General features: G+C 38.6%; 1 protein-coding gene across 11 annotated transcripts in view; it reads left to right on the plus strand.

The window, feature by feature from the left end:
• Positions 1 to 4,956: 4,956 nt before the first annotated feature.
• The window catches only part of Adgrg6 (adhesion G protein-coupled receptor G6), a 128,312-nt gene continuing 114,662 nt past the window's right edge, over positions 4,957 to 18,606 (plus strand). For 8 of the 11 annotated variants that reach the window (XM_063233386.1, XM_063233392.1, XM_063233388.1 and 5 more), the window contains exons 1-2: positions 4,957 to 5,112; positions 11,754 to 11,854. In XM_063233386.1, coding sequence (XP_063089456.1) covers positions 11,793 to 11,854 — 62 coding nt within the window. In that variant the 5' untranslated portion in view covers positions 4,957 to 5,112; positions 11,754 to 11,792. Of the gene's footprint in view, positions 5,119 to 11,753; positions 11,855 to 18,606 lie in introns of all 11 variants that reach the window. The other 3 variants (XM_063233387.1, XM_063233389.1, XM_063233391.1) reach the window with 2 other exon arrangements.

Here is an 18,606-nt window from a genome sequence, read left to right on the forward strand (position 1 = left end):
AATGAATTTATTTTTCCTAGTTTTTAGCACTATGGAGACCTAAGAGAGTTGAAGGTCATGCAAATATCAAGTACAGCAGAAAAAAAAGCTATCTCCCTTCTTAAATGGAAAGGCAGACCCTTTTAAAATGATTTGAGAGATAAGGCAGAAAGGATGAGGTGGCAGAGATGTAGTTTGTGAGATCTGGAAGCAATGAACAGCTAGAGGTTCTTGTACCTGGCCTCTTACAGAGACCCAGAGAGAAGGGCTACTTGGTGGGACAAGACTGAAAAGACTGCAATGGGCCACTGGAGAGAGCCCAGGAGAGATTCACTGACCAGACTGACATCTCCTATATATCAGTGACCAGGGTCTGGCCAGGTTGATACTGACGGACACAGGTAGCATTCCTCCATCTTCCCTACTAGAGAAAACAAACAATCTAGTGAAAGGGAAGAACTTGCATTGACTAAAGAACAGGACATTAAAACAGGAATTTCAATGGTGCTGAAGCATATATTTATTGAACAGCTTGATTTGTGGAATATAAAGGATGTAGTCTCTGGCACATGGTAGAAAACCAACTGACAACTGTGTCTATTTCTGCTTACACATATTTTATGTGGCTGCTCAATAAGTTAATATTAACTTTTATTTACACAATGGTCATACCAGTTTGGTTATGAAGGTGGAGGTGTGGAATCCACCGTGAGTACTCTGCAGACAGGGCTGATGTTGACTCACCCATAGGAGGGAAGAACAATCAGAGGTGTAGTGAGGAGACAAATACTGAATGGTTAAAATCACTAGGGCTGTGAATACTGAACAGAGGAAGGCTGAGGGGGAAGATGATGGCTGTCTCTAGATATCTGAAAGACTTACTGTGGAAGATAGAATGTCCTTGTTCTTAATTGGGATACTGACGACATGAATGTTTGGTTTAATCCTCAGAAAGAGGAAGTTTCTCATAGTTGAGTGTTCATCAATGTCAAGGAATTCAAACAGATGCCCAATGTTCGTTTTATCTGGAATGTGCTCAGAAGATTCCTGCATGCGAAGGAATGTGGTCCTGGCACTTTTAGTTTTAGAATGATATGAAACGTGGCAACTGATAGTACCAAATTCCAGGAAGTATAATCAGCGTTGTATGTTCTTCAGTCACTGAGTCTGTCTAAAAGCTGAATTAAAATGACATATTATAAGGAGTATTATTCTTATTTTGTAAGTCAGGCTGAATACACATGATAAACTATCAGAGTTCATAGTGCCTGGTAAGTGAAAGGACTATGTTTTGAACTCCATTTTAGTACCATAAAATGGTACCATTTTAGTACCATAAAATGAAATTCAAAACATGATCCTTTCACTTAGGCAACTGGGATGATCACAAGTTTAAGCTCTTTCAAAGACAATGAACAAAAGTTCAAGGACAGAACTGTCAAAATATACCAGTGTTACTAATATACTGACAAATGACAGATATAGGCCCATTGAAATATTTTTAGCTGTGATTCATATGGTTACATAGAAACATATACACATAAATTGTGCAAATATATCCTGTCTTCTAAAGGAATGTGAATTTGCTTTGGTTAATGTGGTAATTAATTGTACATGTTAATTTGGCCCAGCCCTGGTGCTCAGATGTTTGGTCAGACATTATAGATCTTTCTATGAAGGTGTCTTGGGATAGGATTAATATTGAAATTGGTTGGCTTTGCATAGTGTCCTACAGGTTCATGAGTCTTGTCCAAGTGACAGAATTTCTGCCAAATCTGGTGATATATATGTATAATTTCAGCAATCTGGGATGGTCACACGTTTAAGCCCAGCCTGGGGAATTTAGTAACTTGGCATGACCCTGGCTCAACATATTTTTTTTTTTTAAAGGGGGCATTTAGCTCACTGTGAAAGCCTCGAGTTCAATCCCCATACAACTCTCTCTCTTTGTCTCTCTCTCTCTCTCTCCCCCTAGTATTCTCTTCTTCCATAAGGCTAAATACCATTCCTTTGTGTGTATATGCTACATTTTCTTTATCCCCTCATCTATTAATTAACAAACCAAAAAAATTCCACGTGATTTTATGTGTGGAACATAAAACGTGTGAACTCAGAATGGAAGTTACCATAGGTTGGGAGTCCAGTGGAATAGAAAGATTTTGGTTAAAAGGATACTAATTAAATATGAGGAATACATTTTTTGAAGTCATAGTGACTAATAATGTCAAGTGAAATAAGTCAGACACACAATAAAAATAATTTATTAAATATTGGATGGTTCTCTTATGAGAAACACACACACACACATATATATACATATATGCATGTATTTGTATGGCAAAATAGAAGACAGATAATTGGAAGCAGGGAAATCTTTTTCAAACAGATGAGAACAGAAGGTGCAGGGAGAGGAGGGATAGGGAATAGAAAATAAAAGAACTGAAGGGGAAAACGATGTTGAAAACAGAGCTGTTGGAAACGGGAAGGATATTGAGAGTTGGAATGAGCAGGGAGAAAGTAGAGGGCTCAGGGATGAAAAAGAATTAAGGTGTGTGGGGCACATGTACCAAGTCCTCACTATAAATGTAATCATTATGTACTGTACGTTTTTTAGCTTGATTTGGTTATTCCAGATGGTATACACACATCAAAATATATTGTAACTGATAACAACTTATATATAATCTGTTAATTAAAAATAAAAAGTAAATTAGAAATAATCTTAATAAACCTATTTTATAAATAAGTGCACTCTGTACTTTTTAGATTGCCTTTTATTCAGTGGACAAGCCTCAAGCGGTCCCATGAATGCCTAACAGAATAAAGCCTGGCAAAAGCAGGCTGCCTTCCCCTTCATAACGCAGCTCTTCCCTAGGTCTCCAACTTGCTAGCTACTTACAGCTTTTGGACTTATGCTCCCCACTTGCGGGTGTCAATGCCTTCAGATAAATTTCTCTATAAACCTGTGCACAACCAGTCCGCTCTGCTTTTCTGGAAGGCAATGACTAACGCACTTGTTTGTTTGTTTTTGCTTTGAGGCTCATGGTTCCTTTTCCTTTAAAATACAGAGTGAAGCAATTACCTACGGACTTAGAAGCAGCCAAAGCTTCAATGAGACCACACCCTGAACCGCTATTTGGATTCATTCACCTTAGGACAGGCGTTAAGTTGCACCCAGATCTCCAACCTCAGGACTGTGATATAATGTTGCTTCGATAAATTCTACGAGTGGAATTTAAGAAACTTCCTTGGCACAAACAGGTGTATCTGAACTGGGACTCTGGGTGCCTGTAGCCAAACACCTGACTGGTTTATAAGTAGTCTATGCAGACCTTGCACCTCTGAATTTCATTTCCCTACCCATGATACCAGAAAGCCTAGAAGAACAACTTTAGCCTCTCTTAAATGTTATAACTCAGCGTCTCTTATTAGTCCTGTCATTTATTCATTAAGACAAATGCTAATAAAAGTTACAAGTAGAACACACCCGAAGCATCAGGCCTCTGGATTTGATGGCCGCAGGCCAGCTTCCTTTCTGCCTGTAGCTGTCTGAACTAGTCCTGCTCTACCTCTTTCCCCCACCCAGTAGTCCTCTATCAGTGGCCAATCAAGGTGAAATCATTTTTGCAGCGCTCTGAGTGCAATGCTCACAATATAAACTAAATTGTTCGGGTTGGCGATGTGTATTTCGCTCTGGCATTGAGTTTCGCCCCTCACATTTTGTGAATCAACTCTGACAATACACAGTGGAAAGGGAGCCTGAGCCCTGTCCCTCCTTAGGTCCAGGGAGGCGTGTCCATGTCTCTTTGCCAAGTCCCTGCTCTGTAGGAGCAATGCAGAGCAAGCAGGGAATAGCTGGATTTGCACTAGCACGTCAGCCCCACCAAAAACTGTCGCGTATCTTCTCGACCCTCTGCTACCATCCCTTCATCAGCATAAGAAAGGGAGAGGGGAGGGAGGAAAGGCACAAGAAGGCTGGGGAGACAAGAGAGGTCTCAAAGCAAACCGGACAGGACAGAAAAGTAAAGCCATGGCACGAGCTTGGCGGAGGGGCCCGAGCAGGGACTGTGGCGGCGGCGATCGCGCAGTCGCCGCGGGCCGGAGACTCGGCTGGCCGGTGCGCGCCCACTCTCCGAGCTTCTCCCCTTCGCCCCGGGGTCGGCTCTGGCCCCGGGCTCCCGGCGAGCTCCGGCTCTGCCCGGCCCCCTCCCCGCCGGGAGCTGCGCCCAGCTCCGCGCGATCTCCCTCTCCCGCCGCCCCGCCACTTTCCCCTCTCTGCCCGCGCCCGGCGCCCGTCCCGCCCCGCGGGGCCACTTCTCCCTTTCGGTCCTCGGAGTGCCGCCCGGGTGTGGCAGCCGCGCTGTGGGGCCAGCGCGTGCCGCGCAGAGCGGGGACCGGGCCGCCCGCGGCCGCCGCACCTGAGCCCCCGGCTCGGCCGCGCCGGGCTCGGAGTCCCGAAGGGGACACACGAGCGTCCGAGGGAGCCGGCGAGTCCCGCCGCAGACGGAGGGGGCGACTCCTCCGCCCCGCGCCGGCTCCCCGAACTTTTCCGCCACCCGCCGGGGGAACCTGCGGCCCGGCCCGGGCCCTGGCGCACCGGCCCCGGCGCCCGGGGTCCACTTCGCGCCGCCCCGAGCGCGGGGAGGAGCGGCTGCCGGGCAAGCCCGGGAACTCCGGGCGAGGGCGTGACCGGGGCCCGGGGCGGCGGAGCGGCGGGCGGCGGACGGCGGAGCGGGGCGCGGAGGAGAGCGCACGCCCCCCGGGCCGCGGCGCGCCGAGGCCGGCGTGTAAGTCCGCCCGCCCCGCCCCTCGCCGCGGGCCCCTGCGCGGAGCGGACCGCCGCCGCCCGGCAGAGCAAACCGGTTTGTCTTCGCTTCGCCCCTCGAGGCGCCCGGGAGTACTGCCAGTCGGGCTGTGACATGCGTGCGCCGCGGTCTCTCTTTTCCCCCGGCGAGAGGTGAACCTCACTTTGGGGCGGTGTAGAGCAGTCTAAAAAAAAAAAAAGGGCAGGGCTTGGAGAATGGGGAAAACCTGTTTTCGATTCCGATGAAATAAGGAGTAAGAGGAATCTCTGCTCAGTCCAGGACGCTGGCCTGGCCAAAGGAGCGCTCTCCGGGATCAACACCTTGGAAGGTACTGGTATGTGGAGAAAATGTTGACTTTGCACATTGTCCCCGTAGTCTGTGGATCGGGAGTTATTTGAATGGTGCTTTTTTCTTTTTCTTTTTTTAACAATCCACCCTCTTTAAGAACACGGAAAGCGATCTCAGTGTACTTGGTAGGCGAAAGTAATTAAGGAATATGTCGTGTGATGCCGTCTGGGGTCTGCCTGTGGGAGTAAAAGGAGAGAGAGGGAAGGGCGGGCTGCAAGGGTTACAGAAACCCAGAATGTTTTGCTGTGCAAAACTGCCATCCAGGGGGTGACGTGCCTCACAGTGACCCCGCGAAAGGTGGCTGAGCACCGCCTGGGCTTCCAGAATGGAAAAAGGAAGATTGTTGTCAGAAGAGCCAAGGGTATTTTTGTGGCCAACTAAGTAGTCGCTTTTTCTTGTAATGTATAATTTTCTCTCTACAGTTTTATTTATTCTTGGGCAGACACACTGACAGATATTTTACCCACTTCCACTACTTAAGGTACAAGTTTTTAGAAACTGATACGGACTCCTCTCCCCTAAGTGCTTGTTTCCATTTGAATTTCCTCTTTTAGTTTAATAAGTTGGGAAAAGACCTGCCCCATAAGGCCTTTTTAAAAAAAGAAAAAGAAAATCTTTCCTTTCACTGTCCAACGCCTCCACCCCATACACACATTAACCTAAGAGAAAAACATGCACAGGAGCCCAGGATCCCACAGCGCTCTTCGTGTGTAGTGCAATAAGAAATGAACTACTTTATTTTTATTACAGTTATTCTGCACCTGTGACTTTTAAAGTTTCATTTATGCCAATGAAAGCGAGGTATAACTGGAGAGAATTTATTTTGAGTTGCAGCCAATGGTCTAATAGAAGACTTGTTCTCATATATGGGCAACATATTTGAATGAATGAATTTGTTTTCAACGTCTATTTGTCCTAAAAATAAACTAGGAATTTTAACTGCCCATCTTTATCCAGGTTCATCCACGCTTTGTTAGGTATTGACATCTCATGGGGAAAAGGCTTATTGCACAATTTAAAAAATGTGAACATCATTTTTAAAAATGAGAGATGTGAGACTGATCAGAGGGTAATGTAAAACAAGCTCTGACAATGAAATTGTTTTATACGCCTTTTGAATTCTGTATGGTTATAAAAGTATGTCTTTGTAAAATCTGACTGTTTAGCTGCATAGGGTTTAGTATCTTGAATTTGTGTTTCTTTATTGGACTGCTTTGATTGAAAGGTTTTCCATGTCTTTCCAGATTATAACTGGTTTTTTTTTTCATTTTGTTTTTCGTGTCCATATAGAATAGATTAAGATGTTTTGACTCTTTTTAGATATCATGTTAAAATATATGGAAATAATGCCAATTTTTCCATGGTAATTATTCCTGCTGTTTTGTTGAAAATTGATAGCACAGGGAACTAAACTATATTATCTTCTTTTATTTTAATACACTCAAGTACATGAACTGTTTTGCCTATTCCTGATGGGAAAACAATATTCATATATTGTTATGCTCGATTCCTGAAATTCTAGACTTTATAAATATATTTAGGAGTTGTAGTAACCTCATGTTTCTCATGCTTTAAGAAATTTAATAGAGTTAGCAAGACTTACATTATTAACTGGTTTCAAGCTGTATGAAGTCACTGTTCCCTTTACGGCTTATATAAATTACATGACATTGTGCTTTTCCAACGTGAATGGTGAATGAGGCCATTGTCTGTTGGCTTATGGGAAATATTAGAAGCCTCTAGTTTTTCTGCCTAGCGTCTCTCTGATTTCTGAAAATAATGACTTGAGAGAGACTCCAATTATATATTAAAAATAAACTGAGAACTGCTTCTTTAAACAGGACCATTTTTATAATTGCCTGTATGTTTTATAGAGTTTACGTTTCTGAAGAGTTGATTAAAAATTTCTAGTGACTAGATTTCAGACTAAATAGAAAAAAACTTCCACATGTGTGGTATACATGGACAAAAAGTCTATCTTTGCATTTTCATTTCTAATTTGATGACCTCATTACATTATCTACATATCAGGATACTCAGATGTATACTGATTGACCAGGATGATAACATTTAAGGCCTCTATCTTTCATAACTAAATGCCTGTAGAAGCTCTGTGTGGCAACCTGAGTATCATCTTACTTTCCTCTTAAGCATTACTCACAATTGAATTATTTGGAATACCTTAAAATCTTCCAGGTTAATCTATTTAAAAAGAACGAATATGACAAAGGCATATTTAGTTTACAGTTGGTTGAAAAGATCACAAATCGGTAAGAAAAATGTTTTGTTATAATAGAAAAGGATGCAAAACGACTTGAACATGCCAATCCAAATAAAGGAAATCCAAATAAGATAAAGCTGACAATGATTAAAGCAATAATACTCAACAGTGATGACAGTATCAGTAAGTGAAAACACTGAAATATTTCAGTGTAAATTGTGTGTTCAGTGTATTTAGAAATAATTTTGAGCCTTCAAAAACTGAGAGAATAAAAAAGTACAAAGAACGCTTATTTTTCCTTCACCCAGAATCACCTATTATAAATATTGACCCCTTTTTTTTCAAATCATTCCCCTTTCTCTACAGTACCCACCCACCATCTACCCACACACAGAAGTATTTTTCTGCATCATCTGAGAGTAAACTGTGTATATCAGAGCTTCAGTGTTTACATTTTTAATTGAAAATTTTAAGATATTTGTATTTCTGAATATAGTTATGAAAATACATAAAGATGCTGTATGCCCCTTACCCAATTCCTCCACTGGGAACATTTTGTAAAAATGTATGAAATAAAAACCAGAAAGTTGATACCATCTACTTTGCCCCCCAACTTCCCCAGATTTACTGTGATATGAACAGTTGTACATGTTTCTGATCAAATAAGGTTTAAGATGTGAAATCTTAATTTTAATAACAAATCAGCCTTTTAAAGTTGGAGCAAACTCAATACAAGGACTTAATTTAAGTGATGACTTAATTTAAGCGTTTTCTTTTTTTCCTCTCTCTTTTTTAAAAACATTGTGTAGGCTCAGGAACATGATTATTATTTTTTTAAAATTTTTGTCTTTTTCCTTTTTATCGGTACTGGGGATCGAATTCACGACTGCCTGCTTGCAAGGCAGGTGCTTATGCCACTGAGCTAAATCCCCAACCCTAGGAACATGATTATTAACCAGACGAAGAAATACTAGTATGAGCAGACTTGAATAAATGAAATTACTGTTCTTTTTACTCTGAAAGAATAAGGTATTTTCTTTGCCATTCCCCAAGTTCTTTTATGAAAAGATTGGTCAAAGAATCATACTTGGGACTTGGGCAAGGACATGAATTCTGAGTATTTCTGATATTAATGAATTAGTACCATATCATTTTCTCCACTAATTTCAAAATATTTTCATTAATTTCTCTTTAAACTGTGACTTTGAGGAAAGCCTAGGGAGTAGAGAGAAGAAAGTAGCACTTTTTTTTAGGTTGTTTCAGTGATGTGTTTGGATAAAACCATGCCTGCCAGGGACAATATCCATGATAAAGCAATCTAGAAAGGTTACTACATTCTAAAGCTTTCTGTGCAGTAGTATCAGGTTGGTTCTCAAAAAGGACTGATTGAAAGTGAGGTGACACAATATGATCTTGGGCAAATTGTTTAATAGTCACCTGTGAAGTGATGGATTTTATTGCATGATTGTTAAAGCCATTTCAGATCATGCAAATCTATGACTTATTTTTAATTGAAAAACGTTCCAGCTCTCATCAATAGAACTTTGAGACCACATCAAAATGGCACCACACTGTAGTGCTTTTCCTAATCCCTCCTTAGAACCTTAGTAACCCTGTTTGGTATTTTCCGCTCTTCTGAGAAAGTTGTTTAAATCTCAGGAATGTGTCTTTACTAAGTGATCCCCTGAGAAGTGCTTTTCTTCCTCTGTTCTATTCTTAATTTATTTGTTTCTGTTCTTCAGTAAACAGTAAAGTGGATGAAAGTTGGCGTGTCACATGGCTTATGTTTGGTTACAAGGGCTTACACTGCCCTGGGCTCCTTTTCTGTCTGAAATGATCGAATCTAGAGCCCTGGAATGCATCAAGCTGTGGTCATCATTTGCAGCTATTTCCTGATAAGACAGCAGGCAGCTTGGTAAAACAACTTTGGGATTGGATATGGGATCCCAAAATGTCATCAACTTTTATAGCAAAGAAGCTGCAGGAGTGTGATGAAGAAATGGTGCAGGATGCACCCACACAAAGAAGTGTGATCGCTTTATAAGCCTGACCTTAAGAGCACATATTCATAAAAGAAAATCATCATGTGCCATAAGAAAAAAGAAGCTGAAAGTTCACTTGGGCTGAAGTTTCCTTCAGTTAGCATCTGTAAGGCTGGAGGCCAGGTTTTATTAATCTCCCCTTTTACTTTACCTGGCCTCTGTCTCTTCTGTGGCTAAAATTAGATTAAGCTTTGTTTTGTCCCTCCATCTCTAAACTTGTGTGAGTATATAATTGTTCTTTTGTGTTAGTAACACACTCATTTGTCCCCAACATGAACGGAGAACACCTCATTCATCCAGCATCACTAGGAAATAGGCCCATTCTTCAAAATAAGTGAACTTTCTAGGTGAGAATTTGTAACTTCCCCCTGCAAAAGCCCACATTAAATGCCATGAATGGTTACCTCTAGATGTGTTCATTGGATAATAACTTATCTACAAAAAAGAAAAAGACTTAGACTTCAAGTACCTGTATACTAAACCACACAGTTAACAGAGGAACCAGTATGTAAGTCTCTGCCCTTCTAGAATCCATATCCATCATTTTTAATCATTTATTTACTAACATGTTTCCCATAATCAGTAGGTGCTTTTAACTTCAAATATTTTAGATGAATGTATTGAAAGAAAAGTACCTGCGTACAAAAAAGATACTCTTTAGCCTGATACTAGTTTAGAATTTTCAACAGGAGAGTTGCCTGTTGCTGGAACTTATCGCATGGTGAATAAAAAGTAAAACATGACCTTCAGACACTACTTAGAATCTCTGTGTTCAAAACTGATTATGAGTAGCTTATTTCATTTTTGTTCCCAGGCAGTCTCAGAAGTGGCCATAAAGTCAATTGGTTGGTGTTGGCATATAGCATTAAGCCTATTGTTCATTCTTGTTTAAGTCTCTCCACCATGGACAGAGTAACCACTCTTGTATTAGAAAGTCTGGGATGACAGTAACAATAGCAACTGACATATATTGAACACTTTCTGAATGTCAGGTACTGTTCTTAAAAAGCCATCATCTTATTTGAACTCTGGAGGCTAGCAACACTGCAGTTCCTTATTTTATAGCTGAGCGATAGGTAACACAATGTGATCAAATGAATTTCCTGAGTTGCTTAGTTCCTAAGTAAAAACCCGGGTCTGTCTGATCAATGCTTGTCCTCTTTACTAGGAAGTAGTCTGTCATGGCTAAAGAATGATTCAGAATGCAGTCATGAGCAAGTGCAGGAGTCACTGATGTCCACCTTGTTCATTTTCGTATTTCCTTTCCTGCTTTTCTGGTTTTGCATTTATCACTCCACATTTATCCAAGTACATAAACTTTAGATTTTACAAAAGACATGACTGTGATTAATTGCCCTTGATTTTAACTTGAAATGACTCTGAATTACCATTGCAGGCCAGGTAACTTTACGAGATCTGGAGCTCTCACCCAGCTTCGCTGTGCACTGCCTCAAGCTTCTGGTGCTTGCCGACCCATTTTTGGTCCTTTAGGCTACTAGCTTTTATCCTTGCTGTTTTCTTTGTAGGCTTGCTTCTTTTGAGGATGCTGGCTCAATTAAATATGTTAGACTGTTTGGAGCCAAGAAATATGGATGTTCTTTTCTAAATGTTAAATGTAATTTTCAGTTTAAAGATGAGATCGTTGTACCCAAGAATTACTTCAAAGTTTTTAAAGTCCCTCCACCAATAGCATTCATTGGCTTCCTTTACTTCTTGTTCAGTGGCCATTTAAAGACATCAGTAAAGGTTTCAGCATTTTTTTGGAATGTCAGTACTTCAATGCTTCATGTTACTGAAAGAACAGAGCTTCAAAACATATACATGTATCTTCAGTACTCCCAAATGCTGTAAAATGATAACATTTTTTAAGTCTACATTTCTGAGAAATTACTTTGGAGACTGACATACGCATCCTGTGGCTTCCCAGATGGACGTGTTCCTTGTGCGGTCAAAGCAGAAATTGCTTGATTTTTAAAGAAATGTTTTTTGATGAGCTGTCTGTATATCTATCCATTTCATGGAGGACCCCCCTGTTAAGTATATCCTGATAAGCAAGGTGTCACCAAGAAGCAAATAAATCGCATGCATTTGTTTTTCTTTTCCCAATTAGCTGAGGGGATGATTAGGTCATCATTTTTTCTTAGTCTCCACGCTCAGCTGGAGCTGGAGCTCCGTCAGTGGTAGGGCACCTGTCTAGCCAGCAAGCCCTAGGTTCCATGTGCAGTACTACAAGAAACAAAAGGCAGACGGAGGTCTTTGTTTTCTAGTCCCTGCTACGAACCTACACTTTTGCATTGTATTTGTCATCATGCTTTACTAAACACTGAACATACTGATTTTCAGTTTTTTTCCTTTCAGGACGTTTTATTCTGGTAGAATGTGGAGCTGCCATTGGAAATGGAAGCCACGCGCCCTTCTCTTCTTATTTGTTCTGTGTCTCATGTGCGTTCCTCTCTCAGGTAAGAGTCTTTTTCTTTGAAACCCTAAATACAATAATGATTGCATTGTCTTCAATGCACATGTGCTACTTGTTTAAGTCACCTTAACTTTCTGTCTTTTTCTATTTCTGTCCTACATTTATCTATCTTTGATCCCTTCTCTCTTTGAATTCTGCATGAATGGTACTTTGATCATTATTTAACTTTCTTAGGAGTTTATTTCTTTAATCTTTGGTGTCTTTCTTCTAATGTTTTTATTTATTTAGCCCATATTGAGTGATGAGATAACTACCTAACTGACATTGAAAAAGTACTAGCTGTTTCCTCTACTCTTCAATAAATAAATACACAGCACTTAGGGCTCTTTTCATATAATTATTTATGGGAAATATAGACTGCTATTTCATGTGTCCTGATGTTGTGACCTTCTTGCAAAATGAAATAGGAATTTGAAATTATGCTGTTTAGATTATGCAGTTTATTTAGTTTATGTATGTTTAAGTATGGAAAATTTAATTTTTAATTATAACATCTTTGAAATTAAAATGTGTTTTGTAATTCCTTTTTTTTGATATTTGAAATAAAATCTCTTGGTTGGAGAGAAGCAAATTTTCTCTAAACATGATTTTGTAAATAAACTAGTGAGACTGAGGAAGGGGCTTAATGTTTAAAAGAAATGCTTCTTCCTTTGGTTTTGTCACTGCAAAAACTGCATTTCTCTTAAGGCTTCTCCTTTATATTCTTTATTTCATCCTATTGTATTTATTCAGTGTATTTTCATTTCGAATCAATCTGCAATGTCAATTAAGAAAATTATTATTCTTGAAGTCTTATGTATTTAATTAATTGGAATTTAATTAAGATTTATAAATTCCATATCATAATGTGTCTATATTGTATGCTATTATAATTGAGACATTTAGGGAATCATGGAAATAGATTATTTACTGGAATTGCTTACTCATAGATCAAGAATTTCAACTTGGGTTAATATATAAGAGCTTTATTGCAAGCCACCTAGCATTTTAAGAGTTTCAGCTACTTAACTGAGAAATCTCTAACATTTATTTAAAGACTCAGAATAAGACTAATCTTTGGGTGAATTTTCTTGTATATACTTTAGAGCATTATTATAGAGTAACTGTTTTGCTCCTAAGTTATTCCTGGAAAATGAAAGATATTTGTAAATACATCTGAAAGGGAATTTTTATGCTGCATGGTGTTGAGTTTTTGACTTTTTACTTTCAGTGTGGTCATTCAAGAGCCACTCATATAGTTTAGGAAAAACTATGAAGTGAAAACAAGTCGAAGTCTGTTTACTTTTTTGTTAGGGTAGGCTTTTGTAAATGTTCAGTATTTCTTCAAACTCCAAATTGTATTTCAGGGTGTCAGCATTTTAAATGTTTTATTCACTTCCCTATTTTTTATTCTTTCAAATAACTGAAACACACGTTTAGGCGTATAAGGAGAACCCTAGGCTGAGGCAAGAGAAGCCCCAAGTACAGAATGTAAGCAGGCGCCCCTCTCACACACGTGAGAACGAAAACCTGAACTTGTTAAGTTACCCTCTTACCCAAGATTTTTTATTTTTTAGAATTTCTGCTAGTGGCCAGTTTTTGTGTGTGCTCAAATAAAGTGTTATGACCGTTTTCTGTGTTCACTGATGAAGCCAGAATTTGTTTGTATCTGAAGTTATCTATCTCCCTCAAATATTTTAGAGGCTGTTATTAGCATTTTATTATGAAATTCTTGCTTTATACAGTAACTCAGCAAAAGATTGCTTCAAATAAACTTACAAACTATTTAAAAATAAAACTTTAGATATATCTGATTTTAAAGTCTTGTCTCTTGCATGAATTAAAGTTCAGTGTTATATCACTGAAGAGTATATAGTGCGTAACTGTGATGTTCTATCTCCATGGACATACCCTGACTTTCTTTTCTTCTCTGGGTGTCCCCTGCACTAATGAAGGGCTTTAAATGGAATCTTGGTGCCCATTTGTCCCAAACCTCAGTTTCAACTCCTTTCTGGACCTTAGCAAATCAGCTGTCCAGTTGCTGATCTTCACTACCCTAGATAGATAGTAGGCCTCAACTGCATATGCACAATGGTACTCCTGCTTCCTTCCTCCTTGTACCAAATCTACTTCTTCAGTCTTCACAACCCATTGCACATTCTTCTTTTCACTCTTAGCTGCACTGTTATCTAGACACACTGGCCTTACTCCTTTGACATGTCTTCCTAGTATCCTCTTTTCTGTAATCCTTAAACATAGTCTTCTCCCTAAGAACATGCCTGGCTATTTTTGACATTTTGTTCTTGTTTTAATTATTGCTACTTCAGATATTCCCTCCCTCCTCACAGTTCAAAGGAACCGCATTCATTCTATCATATTTAGCCTTATTCTCTTGGTTGTTAATTTGGTTGTGACATCTAGGTTGGGAAACCTCCTTTGATAAGGTTGACACTTAGTTCAGATGGCAGTAAGTTAGACTTATGTAGTTTAATTTCAGAAGCATTCATAGTTAGTTCATATAGTACAATTAAAATATTAAGTAAGCCTGCAAAGAAAAGTAGCATTGTGTTTACCATGGAACACTCATAAAGCAAATAATTCTGTCTTTCAGAATTTTAAAAACGATTTAGAAAAATATCTCATTGTCTTGTGACAAGGAATAAGTAGAACTTAATGGAAACAGCAAGAGCTGGGAATGTAGTTCAGGTAGAGTACTTGTCAGGAATACTTCAGGTCTGAGTTTCATTACCAGGACTACAAAACCATAAGAAAAGGCCTATGACAAAATAAAGTGAATATTTAAGTAGATCCTATAGAAATGCAAAATAAGACCAATATGTGATGATCTTTTATCCACTAACTTGACAATATGGAGAAAAATTGTTCACGTCCCATAATCAGAGTAGTTGGGAAATGGACATGCACTCCACTGCTGGCTCTTTCTTTTGGGAGGATAATTATACAACATGTTTTAAAAGTTAAGAATGTGAACACTGGTATTTCCCTCCTATAGGAATCTTTCTTGTAAAAATAAAAAATGTTTAAACAAATGTGTGTTGATATGCTAACTGTAACATTGTAATAGCAAATAATTGGAACAGATTTATTGTTTATCTACAGAAGAATGGTTATTAAAACTATTTTACATTCAGACCATGAAATACTGTGAAGCCCTTCAAAACAATGTAATAAAATTCATAAATGGCTTAGAAAGCTGTCCATGATGACAAATGTTAAGTTAAAAAGCAAATTGTGGAACCATGAAGACCATTCCAGAATTATAATAGGTTGTATTTCAAAATCAGGACATGTTGCATATACGACTTATGTTTGTATAAGAGTGTGTAAACATAATAAAACATGAAATGATACACACCAGGCTTTTAAAATGGTTTATTTCAGAGGCATAGTATAGACTGAGAATGAGGAAGACTATGGAACTTTGTATACTTCTTTTTGCCTTAGTGTAATGAGTGTGTTCCTTTTGAAAAACTAAAAAATATATATATCCAATGAATTTCTTTGGCTTTTTAAAAGAGCACATTAGAACATGGCCAGAGAAGACTGTTAAAGGATATGAGTTTATTAATTTTCTGTGAATAACTTAGCTGTTACTCTGGGTCTTTTTTCACAGTGCGAACCTCTAAAACATGCTTCAAATAATGACCTCTTTCTATGTGACACAACATGCCATGACTCTAAAGATGAATGAGAACATCTCAAGCAGGCAAAAGTTATGGCTTCAAGGAAAACGAGAAACAAACAGCCCAGAGCCAGTGAATTCCTAAGCAACTAGGAGTCTGTTTCCACACAGACAGCCTTAGTCATGGGCTCCGAGGGAGGAGGCTCTGCTGTCTCCTGAAAATCAGTTATATCAGCAGATTGTTTGGAGGCTCAGTGTGGTTCTGCTATGTCTGAGGCATCAGCAGCTAGAAGGGGAAGTGGTTTTGAAAGTACAGTCTGCCCCCCACTGGGGTACTTTCTAGCCCAGAGGATAGCACAGTTCCAGAAAACAGGTGACTAGGCAAGAATCTTGTGGGGTTGTTTGTTTTTGTATTCATTTTTGCCATGGTCATAAACAGTGATTATAATTTGGTATCAATTATATTGCAGTCTGCATTCTACTAAGCAGACATTCATATGTATTCTTATATTTCATCAAAAGACTTCCAAATGTCCAGAAAAATTATCCTTTTATGCATCTTCAAAATTTTAAAACCGCCTTAGTATTAATGTGAACTTAAACTTACTAAATATCCAAAAGGCCACAGTTAAGGCTTTGTACAAAAGTACTTTGCAGACAATGTAAATATGTACTAATGAAATGTAAAATATGAAAAAAATAATAGTTGCAATACAGGGGTGTTTAAATTATGAAAAAATTAGGTTGTACATATTAAATTTGTTTGAATTAAAAATAAATGTGTATTTGTATGTATGTATGAGTGTATGTTAATATTTAAATCAGGATCAGAATGTTCCAAAAGCTGTCTAGAGCTTTTTCCATTCCAGACCTCAGGATAAACAAATAAAACCTAGACAGTTTTACATAGATATTTTTGAAGACTTTTTCCAGATAATTTCCTTAATGTACAACTGGATGACCTGACTTTGATAAAGTTAAATATGAAATTCTGCATGAGCAGCTGTAAAATCAATGGTTTAAAGATGGGAGGGAGTGACTTAAACTTGATACCACAGTGACAATCACCAAGCCACTATCCAGCATGACTGGGACATTAATGAAACTGACACTGTTTAGAGAATAATAGTAAAGATAATAAGAATAGCAATAGCAATAATAATAATAATAATAATAATAATAATAAGCCAACTGAGAGAAATGGCACTTTTAGTAGTGAGGTCAGTAAGAATAAGATGCGGTCTTTAGATACATGAAGGGTGGTCATTTGGAAGTGCTAACATTTATTTTAAAGAACTAAGCCAAGACTAATGAGACGATATTATTAAGTACCAAGAAGCTGTCCTAGTAATTGGCTGCTCAAAAAATAAAACCAGTTCCCTTCGTATTCCCCGTCATTGGCAGTTGGTACATGAAGAAATCTCAGATTGAGGAGGGTTTTCTATTAGAAACCTTGAAGACCTTCTCAGCCTACCAATTAATCATAGAGAGTGGGTGTGTTGTTCAGTCTGGTTTTTAAATGAACACAGAGTTTTACTTATTTTCTTTCAAAAGTTTCTTCTGTGTACAGTTCCTTTCAATTTTAGTAGCTAATTTTTTTTATAGCCAACTAGGCCTAGAGATGGAACAGGTCACTTTCTGGGACAAAACAAGTCTGGGAAACGCTGGCGTCTGTAAGATACATGGCAACTCTGAGATTCTGGTAGGTACAGATTTTACACCCTTTTCAAACTACTGGTTATTTAAGAAGTGAGTTTTGTTCCAGCAAGTAGAATGTGTGGTTTTGGCACTGTTCTTACTAAAGTTGCAATATCATGGTATTCAGTGAAGAAAGAATGCGGAAAAGAACAAAAGAGAGAAGAGAAGAAATCAAGAGGGAGAGAGAGAGATGAGAATGAAATGTATTTCAGATACTGAGTAAAGTATATTTTGCACGGTGAGGCAGCAGAAGGAGAAACTTTTGAAATTTAAATGACAGAATATATTAGTCCCACAATGATCATGAAATCATAAATACCCTTTCCCCTCCATTGAACTAAGACAATTAAACACCTGAAAAGAAAACAAGGTCTTTTGGCAGCACGTAGGTGGTAGTTATGCCGGTTCAGATCAGCCTTTGTAACCATCTCCAAAAAATATTCTCAGAGAGGATTAAAGTGACCGAATGGGAGCCATGCTAATGTGGAAATTCTGTGGTTAAGATTAATTATCTTGGTATTTTAAAAAAAATTATTAAAATACTTACAGTCATTTAACCATTTTAGTCTTGGAGTATTTTTTCAGAAAAACAGTTTGAATTAAGATGCATTTCAAAATATCTTGATTTATATTCATTCTTAAACCAGCTTTGTCTTACACTCGTGGTTTAGAAATGATATGCTTTTTTAAAACTTAAAACATTTTCCTTAAGAAGTCAACTTTTAAGAATCAAAAAAATGCATCTCTCTAATATATTCTGCCCCAAGCTTGGTGCTGTTGGTTTAGATAAAGAGAGAGCGCCAGAGCCCCAGACAATAGATTGTATGATAGGTAGTATCAGCCTGGTAGAAACTCAGGGCTCTTTTATTTATGTCTTGGTAGACCCTATTACTGGTTTAAGAAAGACCACAACAAGGAGCAAAGAAAAATCCTTTTAGAAAATTTTTTACCTAGTTGAAACTTTATACCATGCTATTAAAATGAAATACAGAGGGAAACACTCTGAATGGAAATCTTAATTATTGCTTTTATGTACTTCTACTATTCCTTTCTTTTGTAGATTCCTTTATTTGTTTTATGTCTTAAATATACATCCAGAAATATGGCCTCATGTACAACTTGATACCAGCCCCTAATGACTATAAGTAATAGTTTGCTTAATTACTGGCCTTGTTAAACAGAATTTTAAGCCAGAGGATGAGTGTTTCTGATCACAGTGATTTCAGTGGCCTCAGTAATAGTATCATGGGGTAAACACAGACTTGTAGAGATAATTTTCCTGACTGTAAAGTATTTGTTTTAGGTGAGGCTGAGCTCCAAGCATGCAGGCTCAGGTTGTGGAAGTGTACCTTCTCTGCTTCCTGAATTCTTTCAGTCAGATTGAATCCTGCTGGCTTTTCAGAGGACAATATTAG

The sequence above is a fragment of the Cavia porcellus genome, unplaced genomic scaffold (assembly GCF_034190915.1).
Source record: "Cavia porcellus strain 051 isolate PalLab524CR breed Dunkin Hartley unplaced genomic scaffold, mCavPor4.1 scaffold_22, whole genome shotgun sequence".
Lineage (NCBI taxonomy): Eukaryota > Metazoa > Chordata > Mammalia > Rodentia > Caviidae > Cavia > Cavia porcellus.